The sequence below is a fragment of the Balaenoptera musculus genome, chromosome 5, assembly GCF_009873245.2.
Source record: "Balaenoptera musculus isolate JJ_BM4_2016_0621 chromosome 5, mBalMus1.pri.v3, whole genome shotgun sequence".
NCBI lineage: Eukaryota > Metazoa > Chordata > Mammalia > Artiodactyla > Balaenopteridae > Balaenoptera > Balaenoptera musculus.
The window spans coordinates 139644366-139667395 of record NC_045789.1 but is presented as its reverse complement, the minus strand read 5'-3'; the positions used below and the strand labels follow the sequence as shown (position 1 = coordinate 139667395).

At 66.5% G+C, this 23030-nt stretch overlaps 1 protein-coding gene across 19 annotated transcripts; it reads left to right on the top strand.

Annotated features, from left to right (window-relative positions):
* Positions 1 to 5440: 5440 nt before the first annotated feature.
* On the top strand, positions 5441 to 21101 carry FGFR3 (fibroblast growth factor receptor 3). 19 transcript variants are annotated; one of them, XM_036852496.1, is made up of 18 exons: positions 5441 to 5630; positions 6000 to 6210; positions 11764 to 11934; positions 12093 to 12146; positions 13795 to 13967; positions 14051 to 14174; positions 14251 to 14441; positions 15250 to 15400; positions 16672 to 16862; positions 17210 to 17358; positions 17710 to 17831; positions 17908 to 18018; positions 18092 to 18282; positions 18361 to 18483; positions 18563 to 18633; positions 18821 to 18958; positions 19120 to 19225; positions 19474 to 21101. In XM_036852496.1, the coding sequence occupies exons 2-18, from the start codon at positions 6099 to 6101 to the stop codon at positions 19705 to 19707; spliced, it is 2412 nt and encodes an 803-aa protein (XP_036708391.1). In that variant the 5' UTR covers positions 5441 to 5630; positions 6000 to 6098; the 3' UTR covers positions 19708 to 21101. The 19 variants fall into 19 exon arrangements, with proteins under 19 accessions (XP_036708391.1, XP_036708381.1, XP_036708384.1 ...); XM_036852486.1 differs by having other exon boundaries at positions 11668 to 11934; positions 13798 to 13967; XM_036852489.1 differs by lacking the exon at positions 15250 to 15400 and adding an exon at positions 16081 to 16225 and having other exon boundaries at positions 11668 to 11934; positions 17213 to 17358.
* The last annotated feature ends 1929 nt before the right edge of the window (positions 21102 to 23030 follow it).

Sequence of the window (23030 nt, the reverse complement as noted above, 5' to 3'; positions counted from 1 at the left end):
TGGGTGAGTGGCCACTTGCCCAAGACCGTAGAACTGGGCTGCAGGGCTGCTGGGCCTGATCCAGGATTCTGCCCCAGACACCAGGCTTTGACCTTTCACCCCCAGCCCACCCCCAGGCCAAGAGCTGCTACGGCCTCCAGCCCGACTGCCCAGCGTCAGTGGTGTCAGCTGGGCCTCGGGGCAGCCTGGAGTGTCCACCAGGCTGCGTTCTCCTGAGCAGAGGGCCCAGCCAGTGGCGGTGGAGTGATCGTGGCTCGTGGTGGGCTGGCTGAGGGGTGCACACGGAGAGTGGGACCCCTGACAGGGGCTGCTCGGCGAGCCGGTGGTCTCTGCCCAGTGTCAGCAAGTTCGCTCTGCAAACAGCCCCTCCTCCACGCAGCTCTGCGCAGCCTGTGAGCCCGCATCCGGCGGCCCTCCCTCCGACTGCGGGGCACCTGCCTGAGGCTGGAGGGTCCAGCCCGCTCTCTGGGTGCCCTACACACTGCAGAGAACACCCACCTCTCCCAAGCTCAGCAGAAACCTCCCCAGGACAGGGCAGCTGCACCTGGTCACAGTGTCCCTGGGCAGGCCATGTGCCTCGGTGTCCCTACCTGTCAAATGGGGCTGATGACGGGGCTGGTGTGAGCGTCCGGCCCCTGCGGGTTCTTTGTCAGGAGCCACCATCACCTGAAAATTCAGTCTTTCTGTTCCCAGACCCACAGGATGTGGGTCGCCCCAACCTGAGCCTTGGGGGGATGCCCTGGCCCCAGCCTGGGCTGGGTGGTGTCTCCAGCCTCCAGCCAGCAGACGCTGAGGCCCCCACTATCCACTGGACCCAGCTGGTCACTCTGACCCCGCAGGCTCTGGCGGGAAGCATGGCTGAGGTTTGTCCACGGGTGACCCGTGCAGGGGCTAGCAGGGGCAAAGCGCAGGGGCTCGAGGCCCCGGGGAGGGCATCTGGCTGAGGCTCAGGGCACAGCTCGCTGGGGTTCCTGGAGCAGGTGACACCCACCCGGAAGGGTCAGCAGGACCCAGAGGAAGGGGCATTCCAAGAAGGGTAGAAGGCTGCTCAATGGCGGGGAGGAGGGCATGACGTGGGGTTGGCCTGGTGGCCTAGGCCTGGATTCCTGATTCAGCCGGAACCTGTGGAGTCAGCCTTGTTTATTCTTGGCAGGAAGGCTGGTGCTGAGGGGCGGGGATGGGGGGGCGGGTAAAGCCTTTTCAAAAAATAATAATCATAAAAACGCTCATTTAGAAGGCTCCCAAGATGTGCTGAACTCCAAAAGGGTCCTGGAAAAAATGCTGAGAAGGTTTAAGTGTAAATGGACCCAAAACACCATAATTAAATTTCCCTTAAATTTACCAGAGTTTGGGGTCAAAGAAAAAATAAAACTTAGGGAAAATACACTTGAGGTTTCAGGCAAATGCCAAGTGCTTAGGAAAATAGATTTCTGAGCTGCTCAGCGGCTACCGGCCTGGCCCCCGCCAGCCCCGGGAGCTGTAGAGGCCTTAACCCCTCCCTGGCCAGCGGTGGCCACCTCTCCACTGCCCTCATTCCCAGGCCCACCCCCTTGGGGGCCTCCCCCACGCCCTGGCTGGCCCTCCCCACCCAGACTCTCCCCCCACCAGCACCTCCTGCCCTTCTGCACTGAGGAGCAGCCCTCTGTGCCAGGCTCCAGGCTGGGAGGTGGGCCCCCTCCCTCCAGCCTGGGGTGGTGCCCAGGAGAAGCCTGAGCTTTCATCCGCACCTCCCCCACACCACCACTCTCCTGTGTCTACAGACAGCACTGGTCTCCTTTTTTTGCTCAGCTGGGAGCAACCACATTTTCCAAACCTAAAGTCAGGATTTGAGGTCTAGCGATCTGAGTGAACCAAGGGGCAAAAAGGCCAGAATGTTTGGACTGGGGCTGTCAGAGCGCATCTGAGAAGACAGGCTCCCGACAGCACATGATTCATGGTCTTGCCCTTTTTGCTCAGCCTGCCAGGAAGCTCAGAGCTAAAATTAAGGCTCTTGTACAGCAGTTAGTGTTGGCCAACGGACCTTGGAATATTTTCTCTTCTCCGTGTTCTTTAAAATTTGTTATAATGAGCAAATCAATTGTGCTTTTTCTTTTAATCCTCCTCAGATTTTCTGAGAACGAATCTAAAAAGCAGAAATTACCCACAATCCACAACAGTCATGGTGTCTCTCAAATCTGCTCATTCTTCTTTGGGGGGAGGGGGCTGCCAGCTCAGCCCAGTTCAGCCGGGGGTCCTCTTCCTCCATCCCTTGGTGACATGCCCTGGTCCCTGGGGCCCAACCCCTGGACCCTGACAGTAGGCAGGGGTAGCAGTGGTTTCCAGAGAAGGTGGGGACATGTGTTGGGAGATGGGGAGCTCCAAGAAGACCAAGCAGCCCCCACTGGGGGTCCCAAGAGCCTCCTGGAGAAGTGGACTGGGTACAGGAGACCTGAAGCCCCCCTGGGGCCTGAGTCTCCCCCATCCCTGCCCTGAGGCTTGTGGCAGGGCAGAGAGAAGCTCCCACCACCAGCCCCTCCCTGGGCCAGGCACTCCATCCTGAGTCCCTGATGGGGGCTGACAAGGAAGCTCTGGCCAGGGCTCCCCCTGCCCCGGTTCCCAGGCCTGGCTCTGGCCTCAATGGGCACCCATCGGGCACCCTGGCAGCCGCGGCCTGCCAGGAGTGCTGAGGATGGCAGGCGGGGTGGAGACTCACGTCCACACCAGGAACATCCCCATTGCTGAGTGCACCTCCCCGCCGTGATCCCAGCAGCCCAGGCCTGGAAAGGGAGGTAAGGAGGGGCGGATGCAGGGCTGGCTGTTGACAGCCTGCTGTGATCCCAGCGCCCAGGGCACACAGCAGCCCGCTCACCAGCACAAGCCCCAGCAAGCCGGGCCGCCCAGCTCTGACTCACCGACCAGGCTGGGCTGGGCTGGGCTGCCCGTCAGACCCCCACTCTTGCCTCACCCTCAGCCTCACCTTCACTCCCCGTGCTGTGGTCCTTGGGAGATGGGGTGGGAGTTCGGGGGGGGAGTGGCGGGGGGGGTGTCAACACCACACCTCGGGCTTCAGTGGGCCCGAGGAGTGCCTACCGCACCGGGGTGCCAGGAGGACTGAGCCAGGCCATTCCAGAAGGGTCTTGGGGGAAGTGCTCTGTCAAGAGGGCCATGATGAAATAGTGGCTACTAATGGCTACTTTAGAGGCAGCTTCGCCCAACTCTGGGAAACAGGGCGCAGGCGCACTGAACGACGGCTCGCCCCGCGTCTGGGGAAGGCCCCGCGGAACAACTGGCTCCAGCTGAACGGGCTGACTTGAAAACAATAACTGTGAACAATAAAATTATTTTGTCAAGAATAATAAAACTGCCTTCAAGCAATTCCCTACCCCCAGTGGCGAAGGTGGGACAAAATGGGCAGCGACTCCTCCGGGGTTCGCAAGAGGCAGTGCTCAGACCCTCTGGAAGTAATTGGGCAGAGTCAGCAGCCGAGAGCCGTGCAAATGCTCCTGAACTTTGACCTAAATGCCACCAGACAGTGCCACTGGAAACAGGCCGTCGTGAAGGGGACACTTCAAACTGTGGGCGGCACCAAAGAAACCAGCCACTGTGGGGTGTATGAAGGGCAGGATGGGGGCCTCCAAAAGGGAGATCCATGTCCTGACCCCTGGAACCTGGGAACGTGACCTTATTTGGAAAAAGAGCCTTCTGCAGTCATTATATTAAGCTCTTGAGATCAGGAGATCAGCTTGGATTATCTGGGTGGCCCTACATCCGATGACAAGTGTCCTTATAAAACAGAAGAGAAGCCATGTGACCATGGGGGCAGAGATTGGAGCGATGCGACCACAAGCCAAGGGATCCAGGAACCACAAGAGGCAGGAAGAGGCGGGAAGGATCCTCCCCTAGAGCCTGGGGCGGGGCCGGGGTGGGGGGTGAGCAGATGGGAGGAATGGCCCCACCTTGATTTCAGACTGCTGGCCTCAGAACGTGGGAAGACTAAATTTCAGGCAACTAGTTTGTGGAAATTCGTGACAGCAGCCCTAGGAAAGGAATCCAGGGTGTCTAGTACCCAGGGGTCAACCGAGGCCTGTCACTGGAGGAAGGGGGGGCTCACGCCCACCCTTCAGGAACAGTGGAAGTGCCCATCTCCCTCTCCTGCCCATTGGCCAGACCCACACAGAAGCTGATGATGCCCCTGGCCAGTCTGGGGGACATGGGTTTGACCAGAGCAGGCAACGAGGGCAGCATACAGCAGAGACGCTCATCTGTCGGGTGGGCACAGAGGAATGGGAACTTCCAGGGTCCTGAGGTCTAGCCTCAGAGGCTGGGGTGTCTCCAGGCTGCACCTGGAGCTGTGGGATGGCAGGAGCAGCAGTTCACAGAGGGGCTTTCATTGTCCATTTCCCTGATGAGCAAACTGAGTCCAAGAAGCCACAAGCCAGGTGGGCCAGAGGCAGTTGGCTGGGGCAGCCCAGAGCCAAGCCAGGTCACCCTCTCCCCTGTCTGGCTCCTGCAGGTCCCCGCCCCCCTGGGCTTGCCTGAAAGTGGGAGAAGAGCTCTCTTCCTTGTGAAGGGGGACACAGAAGCCACAGCCACATTGGGTCCTCCTGCCCTGCAGTGCCGCAGGACCCTGCACATCCCTGGCAGCCCAGGCTCTGCCACCAGCTCCCCCCTCGGCCTTCCTCCGATCCCTAGGGTCGGCATCCCCCACTCAGGGCCCCCCAGCGCTGCTCTCCATTCTGATGTCTGGCGAGTACCCCATCTCCAAACTTTTTCCTCCTGGGGTGGTGGGGGTAAGTGAGCCTCTCTGGCGAGGCACTCACACAGCTGAGCTCCGCGTGTGCAACAGGCGCTTAATAAACGCAGGGGCGAGCCCGCAGCTCCCGGAGTCCCCTAGCGTTTCAACCCCAGGCGGGCAGGCAGAAGTGTCCTTCGTCCCCAGGCTTTCTGTGCTGCTCACGCCTCCGGGCTCAGCCTGTGCAGCTCCTTCTCTGTTAAGCCTCCCTGACACGTTTCACCCACAGAGACCACCCCTCTCTACACCGCCCCCTCCTTCCTAGCCTTCCGGGGCCTGAGCCCCTGGTGGGCGGCCGGGTGCTAACCGGGACTGCGCGCTGTGCAAATAGAAGCCTGCGCTCGGGCTCTCTGTGCGCCCGCCCCGCGCGGGGCGGCCCTCAGCGCCGGGCCCAGCAGTGCGACGGGGGGCCTCGCCACGGAGCCGGGCTCCCACGCCCTCCGAGACCGCCGGGCGCCCCCGTCCCTCCGAGACCGCCGGGCGCCCCCGTCCCGCCCCGCCCCCTCTAATCCCCTCCGCGGGCAGAGGCGAGGCAAGCCGCGGCCCCGCCCCCGGACCGCCCCAGGGGAGGGGCGTGTCCCCGCGCCCGAACGGGCCAGAGCGGGCGTGGCCGGGGCGGGGCGGGGCGGGCGCAGGCCGGCCCCCACTGGCTTGCCGCGCGCCGGGCAGCCCGGGCTCAGTGCGCGGTGGCGGCGGCGGCGGCGGCGCGGGCAGCTGGCGCCGCGCGGTCCAGCTCGGCCGGGCGCACGGACGCACCGCCGAGCCGACGGCCGGAGGGACGGGGCGCAGGCGCTGGGCCGGCGGGCAGCGAGCGCGAGCCAGAGCCGCGCTCAGTGAGTCGGGCGCCCGCGGCTGCCAGGTCGGTGCGTGGGGACCCGGCGGGCGCGAGGGGTCCAGGCGGGCGCGCGGCAGGTCCAGAGCGCGCGGCGGGCTCGGATCCCGAGCGGTCTCTGCGGCGGGGCCCGGCCGGGGCGCGGGCTTCCAGCTCTGGAAAGTTTGCAGCCGCCGCCGCCGCCGCCCTGGGAGGGCTCTGCAGCAGCCAGGGAGGGAAGGGGGAGGGAGGGACCGCGGCGGGGAGGCGGCGGCCGGCGCCAGGCGGCCCGGGAGCCCTGGGCGGCGGCGGCGGGCGGGGCGGACGGGGATCGGAGGGGCCGGGGCGCAGGAGCCCTGCCACCGCCGCCTCCGCCCTTGCGCGCCCGAGTAACGAGTTGCCTGCCTCCTCCAACAGACTCCCGAGTGGCGCCCTCCCGCCGGTGCCAGAACCGGGCCATGGGGGGCAGCATGCTGGCGCGCGCCGCCTGAGGACGTCGTAACACCCGCCCCAGCTATGGGCGCCCCGGCTTGCTCCCTCGCGTTCTTTGTGGCCGTGGCAGTCGTGATGACCGGCGCCGTCTCCGGGTCCCCGGGCATGGAGCAGCGCGTCGTGCGGAGAGCAGCAGGTACGGAAGGACCCGACGGGTACTGGGGAGGGGCATGGGGTCCCGGCAGGCAGAAGCGTCGGGGCCGGGGAACGGGCGCCTGGGTGGGTGTGGGGCGCCGGAGATCTGAGTGGGCCCCAGGGCTTGCTCTGGGCTGGCATAGCGGGGCCAGCGTCCGGGTTTCTGCCGCCCTCCCTCCCCGGGGATCGGGGCCAGAGCTGGCGCGGCAGTTTGTGGGGCGCCTGGAGCCGCAGGGCTGCCACCCAAGTGCGAGGCTGCGGCGGCAAGCCGGGCACCGCGGTGGAGTCCGCAACCCCCGCCCCCAGCGGTTCCCCAGTGGGGCGCAGCCTGCGCCCGGGCGCTGTCGGGAGGGCTCGGGGACTGCGTTTCCACGATTCCCATTGTTCCGCGGGTTCTGTGCTGACGGACAGTTTCTGCTGTTGGTGCCTCTCCCCCAACCCCCTTCGGGCCCCAGTTCATGGCCAGCTTCAGCCAAAGCGAGAGGTTGGACTTTGGAGGGAGGGTATGAGAGTGCGTCAGCCCGGGGCCGGGCCCCAGCCCCTCAGTGGCCTGCATGACCAGGTGACACCTAGTGCCTCCGTTTCCCCCCACCCAGCTCTCATGCCCTGTGAGTTAAGATGACTGCCCCCAGGGGTGCGCACCGAACGCCAGGCGGGGGCCGGGAGGTGAGAGGGCGGATGTCCGAGCAATGTGGAGCCGCGGAACCCCGCTGGCGGTCAAGGTCCAGCGGGACGTCGAGGGTCTGCGAGGAGGGCCCGTAGAGCCTGGGCAGGGGCGGGGCGGGAGCGCGTCTTGGCACCGGGCCCTGCCCCGCACACGCGCAGGGCCCTCGAGGTGCAGCGCGCGCTGCCCCCCGCTGCGCCCGGCCGAGCGCTTCGGGTGCCCACGCCCCGCACACGCGCCGCCAGGCTACCGGCGGCGGCCGGGCAGAGAGGGGAGGCCGGGTAGGAGACCGTAGGGAGCCCGCCCCCTGGAGACCGCCAACTCCGGGGTGCTGGCGAGGACCGGCGCGGGCGAGGGGGCTGCGCGCACCCCCGTCCCCAGCCCGGCGGCCGCGCGGAGGGAGGCCTTCGCCCGGTGAGCTCACGCCCCACCCGGGCGAGACCCGAACAGCCGCTCCTTTGTACCTCGGCGCGGCCACAGACCGCGCATTGATGGCGGCCGGGCCTCGCGGGGAGGTGTGAGTCGAGCGGCTGCGGGCGCGCAGTGCCAGGGAGGCGGCGGCCGCGGGCTGGACGGAGGCAGATGGCGGCCCGCCCCTCCCTGCGTCCCCCGCGCCCCTTCCTCCGGCGGCGGCTGCGGCCTCCCGGAACAATGTCATTTTTTTATGAATGAAAGTGGGCCCGGCGCTTGAATGTGCGTGTCATTCAGCGGCGTGACAGAGGCCGTCGGGAGGTCAGGGCGCGCTTTTAGCGCTTGCTAGGGCGGCCCCCGCTTCCAGGGGCGCAGAATAGGCGGCCGCGGGGGGAGCCCCGAATTAGCATTCGCATTCAGATAAAGATATTACTCCCTACGGTCGGGGAATGTCAACTAGCCCCGGGGGAGGGGCCGGTGGGCGGAGCTCCAGACCTCCCGGACCCCCTGCGGCGCGGAGGTGGGGCAGTGGCCCCCTCCTTCCCCGCCTCGGGGAACTGGCAGCGACCCCACCAGATGCGGGCCTGGGGTGAGCGTCCTGAAGACCCCCCCAGGGGCTGGGGTGCCCGCGCACCGGGGCCCCTGTCCCCGCAGTAAAGTTGGTGAAACAGGTAGTGAGTTGATAGGTCAATAAACCTAATCCGGTTCCTGAAGGAGCTGGGCCACCGGCCAGGCAGTAAAAATACAAAGGCCTCGTGAAATTTACAAAGGTCCCAGCCTGGCACTTTCCTGGGGAACATAAATTACGGAGCCGGAGCTGGCAGGGGTCACGGACACTAGGGAAAGTGTCCGCTGCTGGACGGCCCTGGCCACCCCAGGCCCCGCCAGGGCAGCCTCCGTCTCCACAGGAAGCCACTGGCGGGGGCCCCTAACAGGCAGGAAGGTTGATGGGGACCCACCCAGCCAGGAGGGGTCTCTGGGGGGGTGCAGGGCACTTCCCAGGAAGGCACTGGCTGCACCCTCCCCCACCTGCTCCTCATCAGGGCTGGACTTTGAGCCCCACGGGCCTCTGGGTGGTTCATTAACCTGGGCTGAGCCTGAGGCTGGACTTCTGGCCTCTGAGCCCCTGCACGGAGCCAAGGATGCCCCCGCCCCCCCAGGCCCTCGCCCCCCCAGGCCGTCAAGTCCCATTTGGGGCCCTATCTGGGGCCTGGTGCGCCCCATTTTACAGTTGAACCTAGAGAGGAGCTAGGGGTCTCCTTGAGGAGGTAGGCCGGGCGTCTGCTCAGGCACCGGTTTGGGGCAGCGGGTGGCCAGGCCGGCCTGAGTGATTTACAAGTGAATGAACGGTGAGGAGCCTCTTCAGGCTAGGGGACCGGGGTGGGGGTGGGGGGCTCCCTGACCCCAGGCCCTGCTGGGCCCGAGGCTGCTGGCTGCCCACCCTGGTTCTGGTTGCTTTCCTGCAGCCTCAGTTTCCTCGATGTGCAGGATAACAGAAGGGTTGTTGGAGGATTAGGCTGGATAATCCTGTAAGTCCTCATTAGCCCGCCAGGCCTCCGGATCCCACCCCTTTCTTTTTCTCACTTTGTTACGAAACTTTTCATATTGTTTCCGGGTGGAGAGGTGACTGGGGAGGCGGGAAGGCCATGACTTCAGGGTCCCTTTGGGGCGCCCCTCCCGGCTACTTAAAGCATGTACCTGGCATCAGAGAGCTTCACGCACATCCAGAACCAGAGGGCTTTGCTCTTCCTCTGTTGTCAGCTCCAGGCGGCTCCTTTGAATTGGGTCTGGATGTGATGCTTGTTCCCTGGGGTCTCCTCCAGGCCCCTCTCATGGAGGGTGGCCCGACCGCTGCACACCCCATATGCATTGAGTGGGTCTCAACTGTAGTGACCCCAAACGGGGAGCGAGTTTCCCCCAGCAGGGGTAACAGCCCTCCAAAGCAGACTGGCTCCTCTCCGGCTGCGGCCTGGTGGACATCAATCCTGGGGTGTAGCCCCGGGGCAGGGGGGGGGTCTCGCGCCCCCTATTTTCACCGGCTCCAGTGCTTTAACTGCTTCTGGTGGCCCCCCTGGCCCGCCAGTGGGGAAAACTCAGTCACGGGGCCCGTGAGTGGCAGAGTCAGGAGGATTCTGGGCCTGGGGGACGTGCCCGAAGGCCCGGCTTGGCCCCTCCAGGACACAGTACCCCTTGGCGGCCCCCTCACTGAGCTCAGGCCTTTGGCGGGGGTGCAGGCTGGAACAGGTGCTGTGGGACCCACAGGGGCGGACACTCCACCTCTGCCCACCCCCGCATGGCACGTGGGCACCCACCATGGCACAGAGGACATTTGTCTTCCGACGTGTGTGGCCCCAGTGCCTGTGTGGGTGTGGACGGGCCCCCTTTTGTTGATCAAGAAAGCCTCCTTCCTGAGGCCATTGTGGTGGGAGCTGAGTAGCCCACAGCATGTGCCCTCACCGCCCCCTAGGCAGACTGCCCCCTCGGGCCCTGCCCATCACTCTGTGTCCCCCCGCCTGATGCCACCGCCGCTCCCTCCTTGGCGTTGCCTGGTCTCCCCCGGGTCCTCTGTGGCGCAGAGTGGATTGGATCTGCAGGAAGTGGGGGTGCTACTGCCGTCCGTGCCCTGGTCCGGAGGTCCCTGGCCTCTACGGCCACCTAGTGGGGCAGGGTGCTGGGCAGGTCAGGGGCCGGCCCTCGGCAGAGTGCAGGGCCCTCTGCGCCCCAACACCGGCCAGTGGCTGCTGGCCCCGGGGGCCGTGCTGGGTCCTCCCAGCCCCCTGCTGGACCAGGTTGAAGCAAATACTTGTGTGGATGGCTTGACCTGCCTTCGCCACCCAGACCAAACCGGAACCAACCACTGTTGCCCTTGGGCCGGGGCCTAGGGCTGAGGCGGCCACAGCCAGCCTGTTCTCGGCCTTCTGGGGGGCCTCAGCCGGCTCCCGGCACTGGGTGGTCCCCACATAACACCGTGGCCAGGACTGGGGGTCTGGAAGTCAGGCCAGGAGCCCCCTGACTGTGGGGACCCTGGGGATGCAGACCCCATGGGCACTTCAGGGACCCTTCTGGTGGGCGCCGAGCTTGTGGAACCTCCTGAGGTGGGGGGCAGAATGGGGTCCGTCTCAGGAGCCAGGGACTGGCGTGGCCAGAATGGGCAGCTGGGCCCTCGAATCTAGGCCGTGCGTCGGCAGAATGACAAGTAACGGTGTGACCAACCCAGCTGGGTCTGCGTGGTGGGACCACCCACCCCTGTCCCGGGCCCAAAGCCCAGGCTGCCTGCCTGCGCCCTGCATTGTCTGGCTCTGGCAGGGAGACCTGGGGGGCTGGTCAGCCCCTGGGTCTCAGGCCTTGTTGGCCCCTTGGGATCTGGGCAGCCACTGGTCAGGGGAGGGGCGCAGGGGCCACAGTGGACATCCACCCTCGGCAAGGACCCTCCACCCCAACTTCTCGGCACCTGCGGGGAGAGGTGGGCCGGGCCTCCTCAGCCTGGCCTGACGGTCCCTGCTCTGGCCTCTCCGCCAGCCGAGCCTGCAGTCTTCCTCCCCTCGCCTGTGTCCTCATCTGTAAGATGAGGGGTCCTAGGTCCCCTCACCCCACTGGCCTGTGAGGCCCCACTGGCCAGAACTGGTACCATGTCTGTATTTCTAGTCTCTTTCTGGGTATATGTTCTCTCTAATTTACTGCTGAGGCGTAGTCTGAGTTGGGGTTCAGGCTGTTCACGCCCCTGAGAGCCCCCACTCCGGGCTGGCCTTGCCTGCGTCAGCGTGGAGCTGTTCTGAAAGGCTGGGGGGTGTTGTCTGACTGCGGCGCTCCCTTCTGGTGCTGGGCAGGTCCCGAACTGGTTTTGAAGCCAAGATGAGGGGTGGGGGGCACCAAGTGGGAACCCCCTCCGGGGATGAATTGTCTTGTCACTACCCCGGTCATTCCCACCTCTGAGCCTCTGTTTTAGCTGAGGTCGGCCAAACACAGCACGCCCACCTCCTGCTTTGCTGCTGCCCATGAGGTTGGAGCGGATGTTGCATTTCTAAATCACTGAAAAGAATCAAAGGAAAATTGGACACTCTGACGTTGGAGTGTTCCGTGTCCCCAGACAGTGCCGGACTGGAGCGGCCCCTCCCGTTTCCTCGCGTGTCCTCTACGTAAGCGCCACCACGGCAGGGTCGTCCTCGGGACGGAGACCTGTTGGCACTCCGAACAGTGCCCGCGCCCCGGCCCTGTGGGACGGTCGGCAGGACCACGGGCTCTTCCCTCCCCTGGGGCCACCTCAGCCCCACCCAGGCCCCAGACGGGCCCCTGGCGCGTGTGGTGCCACAGTGCGGGGTGCGGAGCGCCCGGCGCCCCTGGTTTGGGGAGCGCCTGCCTCATGGGCCCCCATCTTGCCCGCAGAGGTCCCGGGCCCTGAGCCTGGCCAGCAGGAGCTGGTCTTTGGCAGCGGGGACACCGTGGAGCTGAGCTGCCACTTGCCCGCGGGGGCTCCCTCAGGGCCCACGGTCTGGGTGAAGGACGGCGTGGCGCTGGCGCCCTCAGACCGCATCCTGGTGGGGCCGCAGCGGCTGCAGGTGCTCAACGCCTCCCATGAGGACGCCGGGGCCTACAGCTGCCGCCAGCGCCTCTCCCAGAGCGTCCTGTGCCGCTTCACCGTGCGCGTGACAGGTAGGGCCTGCTGGGGCCCGCGACACTCCCGAGCAACACCGTGCCCTAGGGTCCTGGTGGTCACGGGCAGAGGAGCCCCCCGGGAGGCGCCGTCGGAGGAGGGGCACCTGCCTGCTTGCAGGGCCACCTCCCACATTTCCCTCTCGCCTGCGCTACAGACGCTCCGTCCTCGGGAGACGATGAAGATGGGGAGGACGAGGCTGAAGACACAGGTGAGACCGGGTTCCAGGCACGCAGGGCTGCCCAGGGCTGGGGACCGACCTCCCACCTGGGGCCCTGCTCACCAGGCAGGGGAGAGACCGAGGTCTGGGGGCCATCTCCGTGGGGTCCCCTTAGTGTGGGGTGGCGGCGATGCGTGCCCAGCTCTGGAGTCCGGGTGGCAGGTGACAGGTGGGATGGGGCACCGTGCTGTGGGGAGGGGACCGGGGCCCGGGACTCCAGGAGCAGCCGGGGGGCCGGTGTGGCCGGGGCTGGGGGAGTGAGGCCGGTGGGCGAGGTGGCCCGTCCCACGTGTGACTGAGACAGGGCAGGCGGCAGCGGACAGAGGGGTTAGGGCCGGTGGGGGGCGACGGAGACAGTGCGGGTGGGAGAGGAGGGTGGCGCTGAGCACCAGGGACAGCAGGTCTGGGCGTATTCACTGTGAAGGGGCTGCCGGCGGTGCTTTCCGGTGACAGGCTGAGGGTGACAGCGCCCAGGTACTTGGGCCTGGAACCGTGAGCAGGGTGGGCTTTGCCCAGCGGGAGGGGCCGGTTCGGGGAGGTGGCATCTGGTTTTGGAGGAGCTGAGTTTGAGATGCCCCGAGATGCGGGACGGGGGTGAGGGCCCCGGCGGGTGCCCCGCCACCTCCCGCCTGTCCCCTGCGTGTCCCGCTCACTCTGGCCGTCCCAGGCAGGGCGTTGGTGTTCTTCTTCCGGAGTGGGCTCAGGGACACTGAGCAGGGTTGCTGGCAGAGCTGCCTTCCTGAAGGCCTCGCGGTCTCCAGCCCCAGGGACCAGCCCCTCCCTGCCGGGCTCCCTGGGCCACCCTGGGGTCTCTGACACCGCCCCCCCGGAGCTCTCCCCGGCGCCTGCCCACACTGCTCCCCACCTGGGCTTCAGCACCCGCTCGGAGGTGGCTGCATGGATGGCAGCAGGGTCGCGGGGAAGGGCTCCCTCCCTCCTGGGGACACCCACCCAGCCTCCCCGTGGCGGGAATGCAGCCTCACCCCAGCCCCAAGGGGGAAAAGCCAGTTGGGCTGTGAGGGTGGGGGTGGGACGGTCCTGGAAAACAGGATGGGACTGGAGCGGCCCCTCCCGTTTCCTCACGTGTCCTCTACGTAAGCGCCAGACACCCTGTCACCGCGTCCCACCTGGTGCCCAGGGTGCGGAGGGTGGTCCGGGGTCTCGCAGATTCTAGCGGCTCCTGGCCGGTCTCAAGGCTCCGGGTTCTGCGGGCGGCTGGGTCTTGCCTCCTGGTAAGCTCCCTCCCAAGGCCTGGCCCTGCCCGTGCGTCCAGCCGGGCTTCCTAACCCGGCGTGACCTGGTCTCTCTGCGGGCTGCGTCTCCCCTCTGGTGGGCCTGCCTGGGTGGGTGGGTGCTCCCCTGGGAGGACACCTTTGCGTCGTGAAGGCTCCTGGGCCGTGGTGTGGCGCACGGGGCCCTCTCGGCTGGAGCAGGCGCTTGAGGGAAGTGGACGGAAGGGAGGGGACCTGGCTTTCGAATGCCGGGAGGTGGCACTGAGGCCACCGAAGGCTTGTGCGGCCCAGGCAGGGGTCTTCAAAAGGCCGACGTTTCCTACACAGGAGGGGAGACTGAGGCTGGAGCGGGGCAGGCAGGCCGCTACTCCCGCCCTGGTCACAGCCTTCCTGGGCCCCTCTGCCAGCAGGCGCCCCTTACTGGACGCGGCCTGAGCGGATGGATAAGAAGCTGCTGGCGGTGCCGGCTGCCAACACGGTTCGCTTCCGCTGCCCGGCCGCCGGCAACCCCACCCCGTCCATCTCCTGGCTGAAGAACGGCAAGGAGTTCCGAGGCGAGCACCGCATCGGGGGCATCAAGGTGGGCCCGGCGGGGGGCGCTGGGGCCTCGGCACCGGCCCGCAGGGCACAGCCCGCCGTCCGCTCACCCGTGTCCACCTGCAGCTGCGGCACCAGCAGTGGAGCCTGGTCATGGAGAGCGTGGTGCCTTCGGACCGCGGCAACTACACGTGCGTCGTGGAGAACAAGTTCGGCAGCATCCGGCAGACGTACACCCTGGACGTGCTGGGTGAGGCCCGGGCTGGCGGGTGCGGGTGGCGAGCGGGCGCGGGTCAGGCAGCCTCTGAGCGCCCCCTGCCCCGCAGAGCGCTCGCCGCACCGGCCCATCCTGCAGGCGGGGCTGCCCGCCAACCAGACGGCGGTGCTGGGCAGCGACGTGGAATTCCACTGCAAGGTGTACAGCGACGCGCAGCCCCACATCCAGTGGCTCAAGCACGTGGAGGTGAACGGCAGCAAAGTGGGGCCCGATGGCACGCCCTACGTCACGGTGCTCAAGGTGGGCCCCGCCGCTGGCTGGGTGGGGCAGGCGGGCTTGGGGTGGGGGGGCTCCTTGCAGGTGAGCCGTCAGGCCTGGCCCCGCGGGGGCCCCCTTCGCCGGGGATGGGGAGGGCATCCCAGGCAGGAGGCCTGTCGTGTTTAAGGGACGGGGGTCGGGGCACAGGCTTTAGACCTGCGGGGAGAAGCAGTGGGGGGGTCGGCTCGGGAGGTGGGGCCCAGCCCAGCACGCCAGGACCTACAGTGAGTCCTGTGTCCTTGCGCCCTTGTCTGCCTTCAGACGGCCACCCGCCCACCTCTCTGGGCCCTCAGGGCAGGACCGCCTGAGCTTTGTTCCCACGGCCCCGGGGGTGGGGGCCCCCCGAGTTGGGGTGATTGCGACACTTGCAGCCCAAAGAGAAACATCTGTTTAGAGACGAGATGGGCCTGCGGGGCGGGAGCAGGAGTCCAGACCAGCCGTGGGGTGGTGCCGGGTGCTCTCGGCCCAGCGGCGTCGCAGCCGGGGCCCCCGCGGTGGGCAGCTCGAGTGCCCTGGGAGGGCCTCTCTGAGCGCCACCAGCCAGGGCTGCGAGCCGGGCTGTTGGGGTGGATGAGGGGAAGGCGCATCCGCTGAGACGACAGCCGCCACTGTGAGGTGCCTGCAAGCCGCCTCCAGGCAGCCTTCCTAGCCGGCACAGCCTAGTCCGCCCATCTGTTCCTTGGGGGTCTCAGCGCCTCAGAGCCTGGGGTCTAGACGGGCCCGCGCCTGCGCGGCCATTTCCATGCCCGGCAGGGCTTCCGCGCCTGAGCCGGGTCTCTTGTCCCTGCAGTCGTGGATCAGTGAGAGTGCGGAGGCTGACGTGCGCCTCCGCCTGGCCAATGTGTCCGAGCGCGACGGGGGCGAGTACCTCTGTCGAGCCTCCAATTTCATAGGCGTGGCTGAGAAGGCCTTTTGGCTGCGTGTTCGCGGGCCCCAAGCAGGTAACAACTCTGTCCCACGCCTGCCTGGCACGCCGAGCTCCAGCTCCGACGCCCTGGCCCTGCGCCCACCTGCACGCCCCGCCGCTCGTGCCCCGTCCCCGGCTCACACCCTGCTCCTGGCGTGGCCACATCTGCGCCGCCTCTGCACCGCCACCCCTCTGGCCTCCGCCGTGACCGCCTGCTTCGAGCCCCGTGGCCTGTGCTGACCCGCCTGCACCCCCGCGCGCACCCCGCCGCCCCCCGCCCCGCCCCAGAGGCCCTCACCCCCGAGGCCGGGCCCTGAGAGCCCGCCTTGCACTGCCCTCGCTCTCTCGCTCTCTCTCCATCTCTCTCTCTCTCTGGCCACGGCTCCCGCTGCTGCTCGCTTCCTGCCCGTCTCTCTGTCGCCTGCCCGACCGCCTGCCCGCCTGCCCCCTCCTGGTGCGCGCTAACCCCTCCTGCTGTGCTGCCGGTCGCACGCCTGGCTCACCTGGGACAGAGGACTTGCCGGTGGAGGGACTGGCTTCGGGCTCGGTGTGGACGCACGAGGCAGAGGGCCCTCGGCCGCCGTGGCCGTGGCCGTGGTGGCGGTGGCGGCGTTTTCCTTGCAGCCTGGCTGGATGGTCGCCGCGTGGACTCTGGCTGTGGTGCCCGCGGGAGGTGCTGGCGCTCTCCTATCGCGCTCTGTTCTCTCTTTGTAGACGGCGGGCGCTAACACCACCGACAAGGAGCTAGAGGTTCTGTCCTTGCGCAATGTCACCTTTGAGGACGCGGGGGAGTACACGTGTCTGGCGGGCAATTCTATCGGGTTTTCCCATCACTCTGCGTGGCTGGTGGTGCTGCCAGGTACCCGCTCCTGCTGCTGTCGCTCTGCACCTGTCCTCTCGGGGCTGCAGCCCGGGGCACGCCAGCGCCGCCGGGGACAGGCAGGGGACCGCCGAGCCCTCGAGCCAGGCCCTGTGCCTGGTATGGGGACAGAGCCCACACGGCCCTGTCTTGGCCCAGAGGGCCTCCCTCGAGTGCCCCATCCCAGCGGGGTCCCCAGCAGCCGATACGGTGGCTTTGGTGTCTCCCGGGTGGCGGGTGAGGGTGCCGCTGGCTCCGCTGGGCTCTTTCTGTCCTGGGTCTGCCCCTCCGGGCCCAGGCGTTTCTGGCTGCTGGACCTTCAACGAGTAGGCCCTTCAGGCCTCAGCACCCGCATCGGGGGAGCTGAGCCCCCCGGCCCGGCCCAGGGCGGCCCGCGGGGGCTCCTGAGAGGCTGGGCCAGGCCCCCAACGCCCGTGTCTTTGCAGCTGAGGAGGAGCTGGTGGAGGCTGGTGAGGCTGGCAGTGTGTACGCAGGTGTCCTCAGCTACGGGGTGGGCTTCCTCCTCTTCATCCTGGTGGTGGCCGCTGTGACCCTCTGCCGCCTGCGCAGCCCCCCCAAGAAGGGCCTGGGCTCGCCCGCCGTGCACAAGGTCTCCCGCTTCCCGCTCAAGCGACAGGTAACAGAAAGTAGATACCAGGTTCCGAGCCGCCCATGCCCCTGCCCCGGCCTCCCGGGCTCCCACGCTCAGTCCCCTTCCTAGTGTCGGGGCCTGGGGCCTGGGGCCTGCCCGGGGACAGCCCCTCTGCTGTGGGGGGCTCCGAGCCCGCCCTGGTCTCCGTGGTCACCGCACAGAGCCAGGTCACTCTGGGCACAGAACATTTTAGAAGTCTTCGCTCAGTGCTGCACAGAGTCAGGCAGCCACCCCGGGCCCGGCCTCGGCCTACGGTCCGAGGGGGCCGCACCCTCGCCCCCGCGCCCTGGTTGTGCGGCCCCGCGGCACCAACCTGCCCCTGCTGACCCAAGCAGGTGTCCTTGGAGTCCAGCTCGTCCATGAGCTCCAACACGCCGCTGGTGCGGATCGCCCGGCTGTCCTCGGGGGAGGGCCCTGCGCTGGCCAACGTCTCTGAGCTCGAGCTGCCCGCCGACCCCAAGTGGGAGCTGTCCCGGGCCCGGTCAGTGGTGTGCGAAGGCCTGGGGCCCTGACCCGGGTTGGGGGGGGGTGCGCACACACGGTGGGGGCCCAGTGGCGGGGAGGGGACCCACTCAGACCCGGCTGCATTCAGATGGGAATCAGGTAGGCCACTGCCGGAGAGGGGGCTGGGGCGCAGCGGGGAAGACCCACCCCTGGAAAAGTGCTCTCACCGGCCCAGAGGCGGGGGGGCAAGGTCCTCCACCAGCACGAGCAGGGTCGCCGGGGTGAGGGTGGCGGGCTTCCTGGAGGTGGTGGCGCTGCACCTCAGGCTGCCTGGGACAGGGCCTGGAGCGGGCGGGCGTGCTCATCGCTTCTCTGCTTTTGCCACCAGGCTGACTCTGGGCAAGCCACTCGGGGAGGGCTGCTTCGGCCAGGTGGTCATGGCGGAGGCCATCGGCATCGACAAGGACCGGGCTGCCAAGCCCGTCACGGTGGCGGTGAAGATGCTGAAAGGTGAGGGAGGGACGTGGCGAGGGGAGCCTGGGCCAGGCTGGGCGGCCCTGCCTGACACAACCCCTTCCCCGCCCAGATGACGCCACAGACAAGGACCTGTCGGACCTGGTGTCCGAGATGGAGATGATGAAGATGATCGGGAAGCATAAGAACATCATCAACCTGCTGGGCGCCTGCACGCAGGGCGGTGGGTGCTGGGCCTGCGGCGGGCGGCGGGCGGCCCCCGGGCGCAGCGCCCTCTGAGACCCCGGTGCTCGCAGGGCCCCTGTACGTGCTGGTGGAGTACGCAGCCAAGGGCAACCTGCGGGAGTACCTGCGGGCACGGCGGCCCCCGGGCACGGATTACTCCTTCGACACTTGCCGGCTGCCCGAGGAGCAGCTCACCTTCAAGGACCTGGTTTCCTGCGCCTACCAGGTGGCGCGGGGCATGGAGTACCTTGCCTCGCAGAAGGTGAGCACCGGCGGGGCCGGGCGGGGGGGCGGGGGGAGCGGCCGGTGGCGACCGCCTCAAGCCCGGTCCTGTCCCCAGTGCATCCACAGGGACCTGGCCGCCCGCAACGTGCTGGTGACCGAGGACAACGTGATGAAGATCGCGGACTTCGGCCTGGCCCGCGACGTGCACAACCTCGACTACTACAAAAAGACCACCAATGTGAGCCCGGCCCTGGGAGGGTGGGGGACTTGAGCCGGGAGGGCGCCTGGCGGTCAACAAGCCCCCTTCCTCCTCCCAGGGCCGCCTGCCCGTGAAGTGGATGGCGCCCGAGGCCTTGTTTGACCGCGTCTACACCCACCAGAGTGACGTGTATGTGGCCCCCAGACCCGGGCGGGGCACAGGCCACACCAGGGCAGGGGCCGGGGAGCCGTGGGGCAGAGCCGGCACCATCAGTAGCCCCCTGCACCCCACTGGGGTCTGTTCTGGGGCTTCCGCGTGCACGGGGGCCCGTGGGCGGCAGGGTGGGCTGACGGTGCCGCGCCCCCGCCGCCCACAGGTGGTCCTTCGGGGTCCTGCTCTGGGAGATCTTCACGCTGGGGGGCTCGCCGTACCCCGGCATCCCCGTGGAGGAGCTCTTCAAGCTGCTGAAGGAAGGCCACCGCATGGACAAGCCAGCCAACTGCACGCACGACCTGTGAGTGTGCGCGCCCGCCTGTCACCTCCGCACCCTGCTGGGCCCCCACTGAGCCCCGCCCCGGGCAGGGGGAGGGCCGGCCTCGAGGCTGTTCCCAAGGGAGGGGGACTGGCACCAGGGCGCGGGGCGCAGAGCAGGGCCCACCTGAGTGCCGCCCCCAGGTACATGATCATGCGTGAGTGCTGGCACGCCGTGCCCTCCCAGAGGCCCACCTTCAAGCAGCTGGTGGAAGACCTGGACCGCGTGCTCACCGTCACATCCACCGACGTGAGTGTGGGCCCCGCTGACCCCCCGCCCCTTCCCCCTCCCCCCTCCCCCCGGCCTGGATGGCTCGGGCGTTGGAGTTGGAGGTGGCGTAGCGCTGACCGCACCCCCCCCGGCCCGCCCACAGGAGTACCTGGACCTGTCGGTGCCCTTCGAGCAGTACTCGCCGGGCGGCCAGGACACCCCCAGCTCCGGCTCCTCAGGGGACGACTCCGTGTTCGCCCATGACCTGCTGCCCCCCGCCCCACCAGGTAGCGGGGGCTCGCGGACGTGAAGGGCCGCGGCCTGCGGGCCAAGCCCCCATCAACGTGAGAGCGGACCCCAGCCTGCCGTGCTGCCGCTGGTGTGCCGTGACCAACGGGTCTCACCGGCCTGGACTCAAGACCTGGAACAGGTGGACAGATGGACAGACAACTTCCACATGTGTACGTGTGCACACGTGTGTGCTCTGGGGTCCCCGGCGTGCCCGCCCTGCTGTACGGTGACCTCCTGGCCACCTGGGCCGGCAGCACCGGTGGACCGGACGTAGAATGTAAGGGGCTCCTCCCGTGGGGCTCCTCAGGGCGGGGAGCCGGGCCCCTCCCCAAGCTCCCGTGACCCCCGCTGCCACCCCACAGGGAGCATCGGGGCGGGCCGGGCTCCGGTGTCCAGAGTGGGCTGAGGCCCCCCCTCCAAGTGCCCAAGCTGAGCCTACAGGGAAGCCCCCGTGTGGCACACCTCCCACCCAAGTGGCACCTTGCGCCTGGGGTGAGTGTTAGCAGCTCCCCACCTCCAGGCCTCCCCACTTCCCACCCTGCCCCTCAGAGACTGAAATTACGGGTACCTGAAGGCGGGAGCCTTTAACTTCTATCCGAAAGGTTTATTCCAGAAATGAGTGTACATTTATATAAATAGATGCTGTGTATATGATATACACATACATATATATATAAATATCTATATGGAAGAAGGAAGGCTGGTACAACTGAGGCACGGGACCCTGAGGGTGCAGGGGCGGGGGTGCCCTAGTCGGAGGAGGCCTCCTGGGGGGCTCGCTGTTGAGACACACAAAAACCCGCAGAGGTTGGAGGGGCTTTTCTGGCACCGCAGTTTTGTTTTAAAAATTGTTCCTGGACCTGTATGTTTGTAAAGCTATTTATCGACCCCCAGAGCCCGTGTCCCCATCTCTCCCCAGGCTCCTAGTGTTCAGCCAGCTGCACGGCAGAGGTTTAAGTTTTAACTTATTAACGGTGAGATGGTTTATGCTTTGTTTAGGGGCATTGCTGAGGGTGTGTCCAGCCCACACCCCAAGGCCAGAGCCAGCCCCCTGGCACCCTAAAGGGTCGTTAATAGTTTGAGATGATTCCGTGAGGATATTTTATTTCCTTTGGCCTTCTTTTGCAGGAGAAGTAGATTTCTATAGAATTTTCTTTAGGAGATTTATTTTTTTAGACGTCAAAGCAAGCTGGTATTTTCATACAGGTTCTTCTAATTGCCATGTGTTCCAGGCGGGGAGGCAGTTTCGGGAGGGGGGGGGGCCAGCCCTGCATGCAGGTTCAGATGTTATTAGATGTTACAAGTTTATATATATCTATATATATAATTTATTGAGTTCTTACAAGATATATTTGCTGTAGATTTAACACTTCTTACGCAATGCTTCTAGACTTTTGTGGCCCGGACTGCTACCTTTCAAAGCTTGGGAGAGAAAGCCACAAATTCAGTTTTGTTACTTTTTGTACTGTTAATGGCCCTGAGTTTGGGCGGCTATTCTCTGCTTGTCAGTGGGCTCAGGGTGGTCTCTGTTCTCAGGGCCCCCAGCCTTGTGGGGGCCAAAGGTGTTGGCCCAAACCAGCAGACGTGCTTTCCAAAAAATAAACAGACAACTGGTTCAGATCCATGCTTTCTTGTCTCCTGTCCTGGAGTCCCGGGCAGCTCCTGGGTGCTCACTGCCCACCTAAGACAAGTCCTGTCATCTGTCCCCCAAGGAGGGAGGGGTCACTAGTTGCTGCTGGAGCAACAGCTGCAGGGGTGGGGGCCCCAGACTAGACTGGCTTCCTGGGTCTTGCGCTCTCCAAGGCTTTCCAGCCCAGGTCTTTGGCTCAGAGAGGATGTGTCCTAGGCAGAGCTAGGGTGAAGGTGATCCGGTGTGCCCAGCTGCACGGGGGCCTGACGCTGGCAGGGCGGAACCTCAGGGTCACCAGTGGTCTTCACTGCCTTGGTCGGGGGTCTCCAAAGGCAGGGAATGCAGGTGATGTGTTTGTGGGAGGGGGCAATGGGGAAATGCTCTGGGCCTGCCCATCCCCCATCTGCCCCCAGCTCGTGGAGTTCAGGGGCCCTGAGGGTCACGTCCAGGTACCTGTTGCTGGTTCCAAGGCCTCCCTCTCCTCACCCTGCCCCCTGGTATCTGCCTACCCTGTCAGCTGGGGAGGGGGACGTTTCTAGGTGGGTCCCCCCATGGAGCCCCATGTAAACAAAGCCCTCACCTGGCGCCCTGATTCAACAGTCTGCACTCCTGGCCACACTCCTGCTCCTTGCTGGCTTCCCACCCCCTCCCAGGCCTGCCACCCGCCTTGGGCCCCACCATTGCCCCCTGCACTCCGCCGCCGCCACTCCTTCAACTTTGGGCAGGTGCTGCGTGCTGACGCTCGGCTCGTTGGGGTGCTGAGGACCCAGCGACAGCATCTGGGCCCATCTACTGCACAGTCCACAGCCTGAGGGAGAGGGAAGACAGAGCAGGGCACCCACCCAGCAGTGGTGGGAGTAAGTCTGGGAAGGCTTCGTGGAGGAGGCAGCGGTGCCCAGGCCAAGTGGGGGACTAGGGTGGATGCAGGGACAGGTGGCTATGCAGACTCACGTCCTCCCTGGGACCCAGTGCTGCCCAGGGCTGGCTGTCCCTCCCCCGCTAGCCCCTGCTTTGCCACCTGGTGCCCCTCCCTCAGTCCCTCGTGCCTCACGGTCTTGAGGGACTAACCAGCCTCTGGACGGTGTGAACTTTTACTCTGGCTTCTAAGAAACTCGCTCCCCTTATTGCTGTGTCCAACTCACCTTCCAACTGAGGGGGTTTCTGGGGCCTCTTTCTGGAGAGCAGGAGGGGTTGCTAGGGGCTTGGTTCTGGATAACGATGCCGCCCAATACCTGACCCCACTCGGGAAAGTGCTCCCGGCCCCCAAGCCCCTCCAGCCTGCCAGAGACCCCGTGTTTGTGTCCATGCGGCGATAGTGACGGGGAGGGCAAGGAGGCCAGCGAAGGCCAGAGCCTGGAGGGAGGCCAAGGCCGGGAGGCGGGGAGGCGGCGAGGCGGGCGCAGTGCGGGCGTGGTGCGGGGCCCTCTAGCGCCGGCCAGGCCGAGTCCCAGCTCTGCCCTCGGCCTCTCTCCTGCCTGGACCCAGCTGGGCTCCGGGTGCGCGCTCTGGACACTGCGGGGACTGGCTGCAGGCGAGGCGCGGCTTTCTGGGACACCGGACGGAGACCCGGGGCGGGGCGCTGGCCGGAGAGGGACGGGCCCAGGTGGGCAGGTTGCGGCGCCCAACAGGGGAGCCGCTCAGTCCTCCCCCGGAAACCTCCCCGCCCCTCACCCGCCCGGCCCCGCCCCTCCTCACCACTGCCCCGCCCCTCACCCACCTGGCCCCGCCCCTCACCTCGGCCCCGCCTCCACCCGCGGCCCGGTGTCTTCTCTGAGCCCCAGGGCCGGTGGGGTCCGGCCCAGGCCCGGGGCGGGCTGCTGCGGGGCTTAGGGAGCAAGGCGCTGACACCCCGCCTGCCCTCAGAGGGTCCGGAGCCCCCATTCTCGGACCTCTAGGTCCGGCCTTGCCCTCTGCCTTCCCCTC

What these genes read in the sequence shown, in the direction of transcription:
- FGFR3 (XM_036852483.1), top strand. Translation starts at nt 6,099, where the DNA reads ATGGGCGCCCCGGCTTGCTCCCTCGCGTTCTTTGTGGCCGTGGCAGTC. An exon ending in TGGGAGCTGTCCCGGGCCCG is followed by an intron (nt 17,359 to 17,709) that starts GTCAGTGGTGTG and finishes TTTTGCCACCAG; the next exon opens with GCTGACTCTGGGCAAGCCAC. An exon ending in ACTACAAAAAGACCACCAAT is followed by an intron (nt 18,484 to 18,562) that starts GTGAGCCCGGCC and finishes TCCTCCTCCCAG; the next exon opens with GGCCGCCTGCCCGTGAAGTG.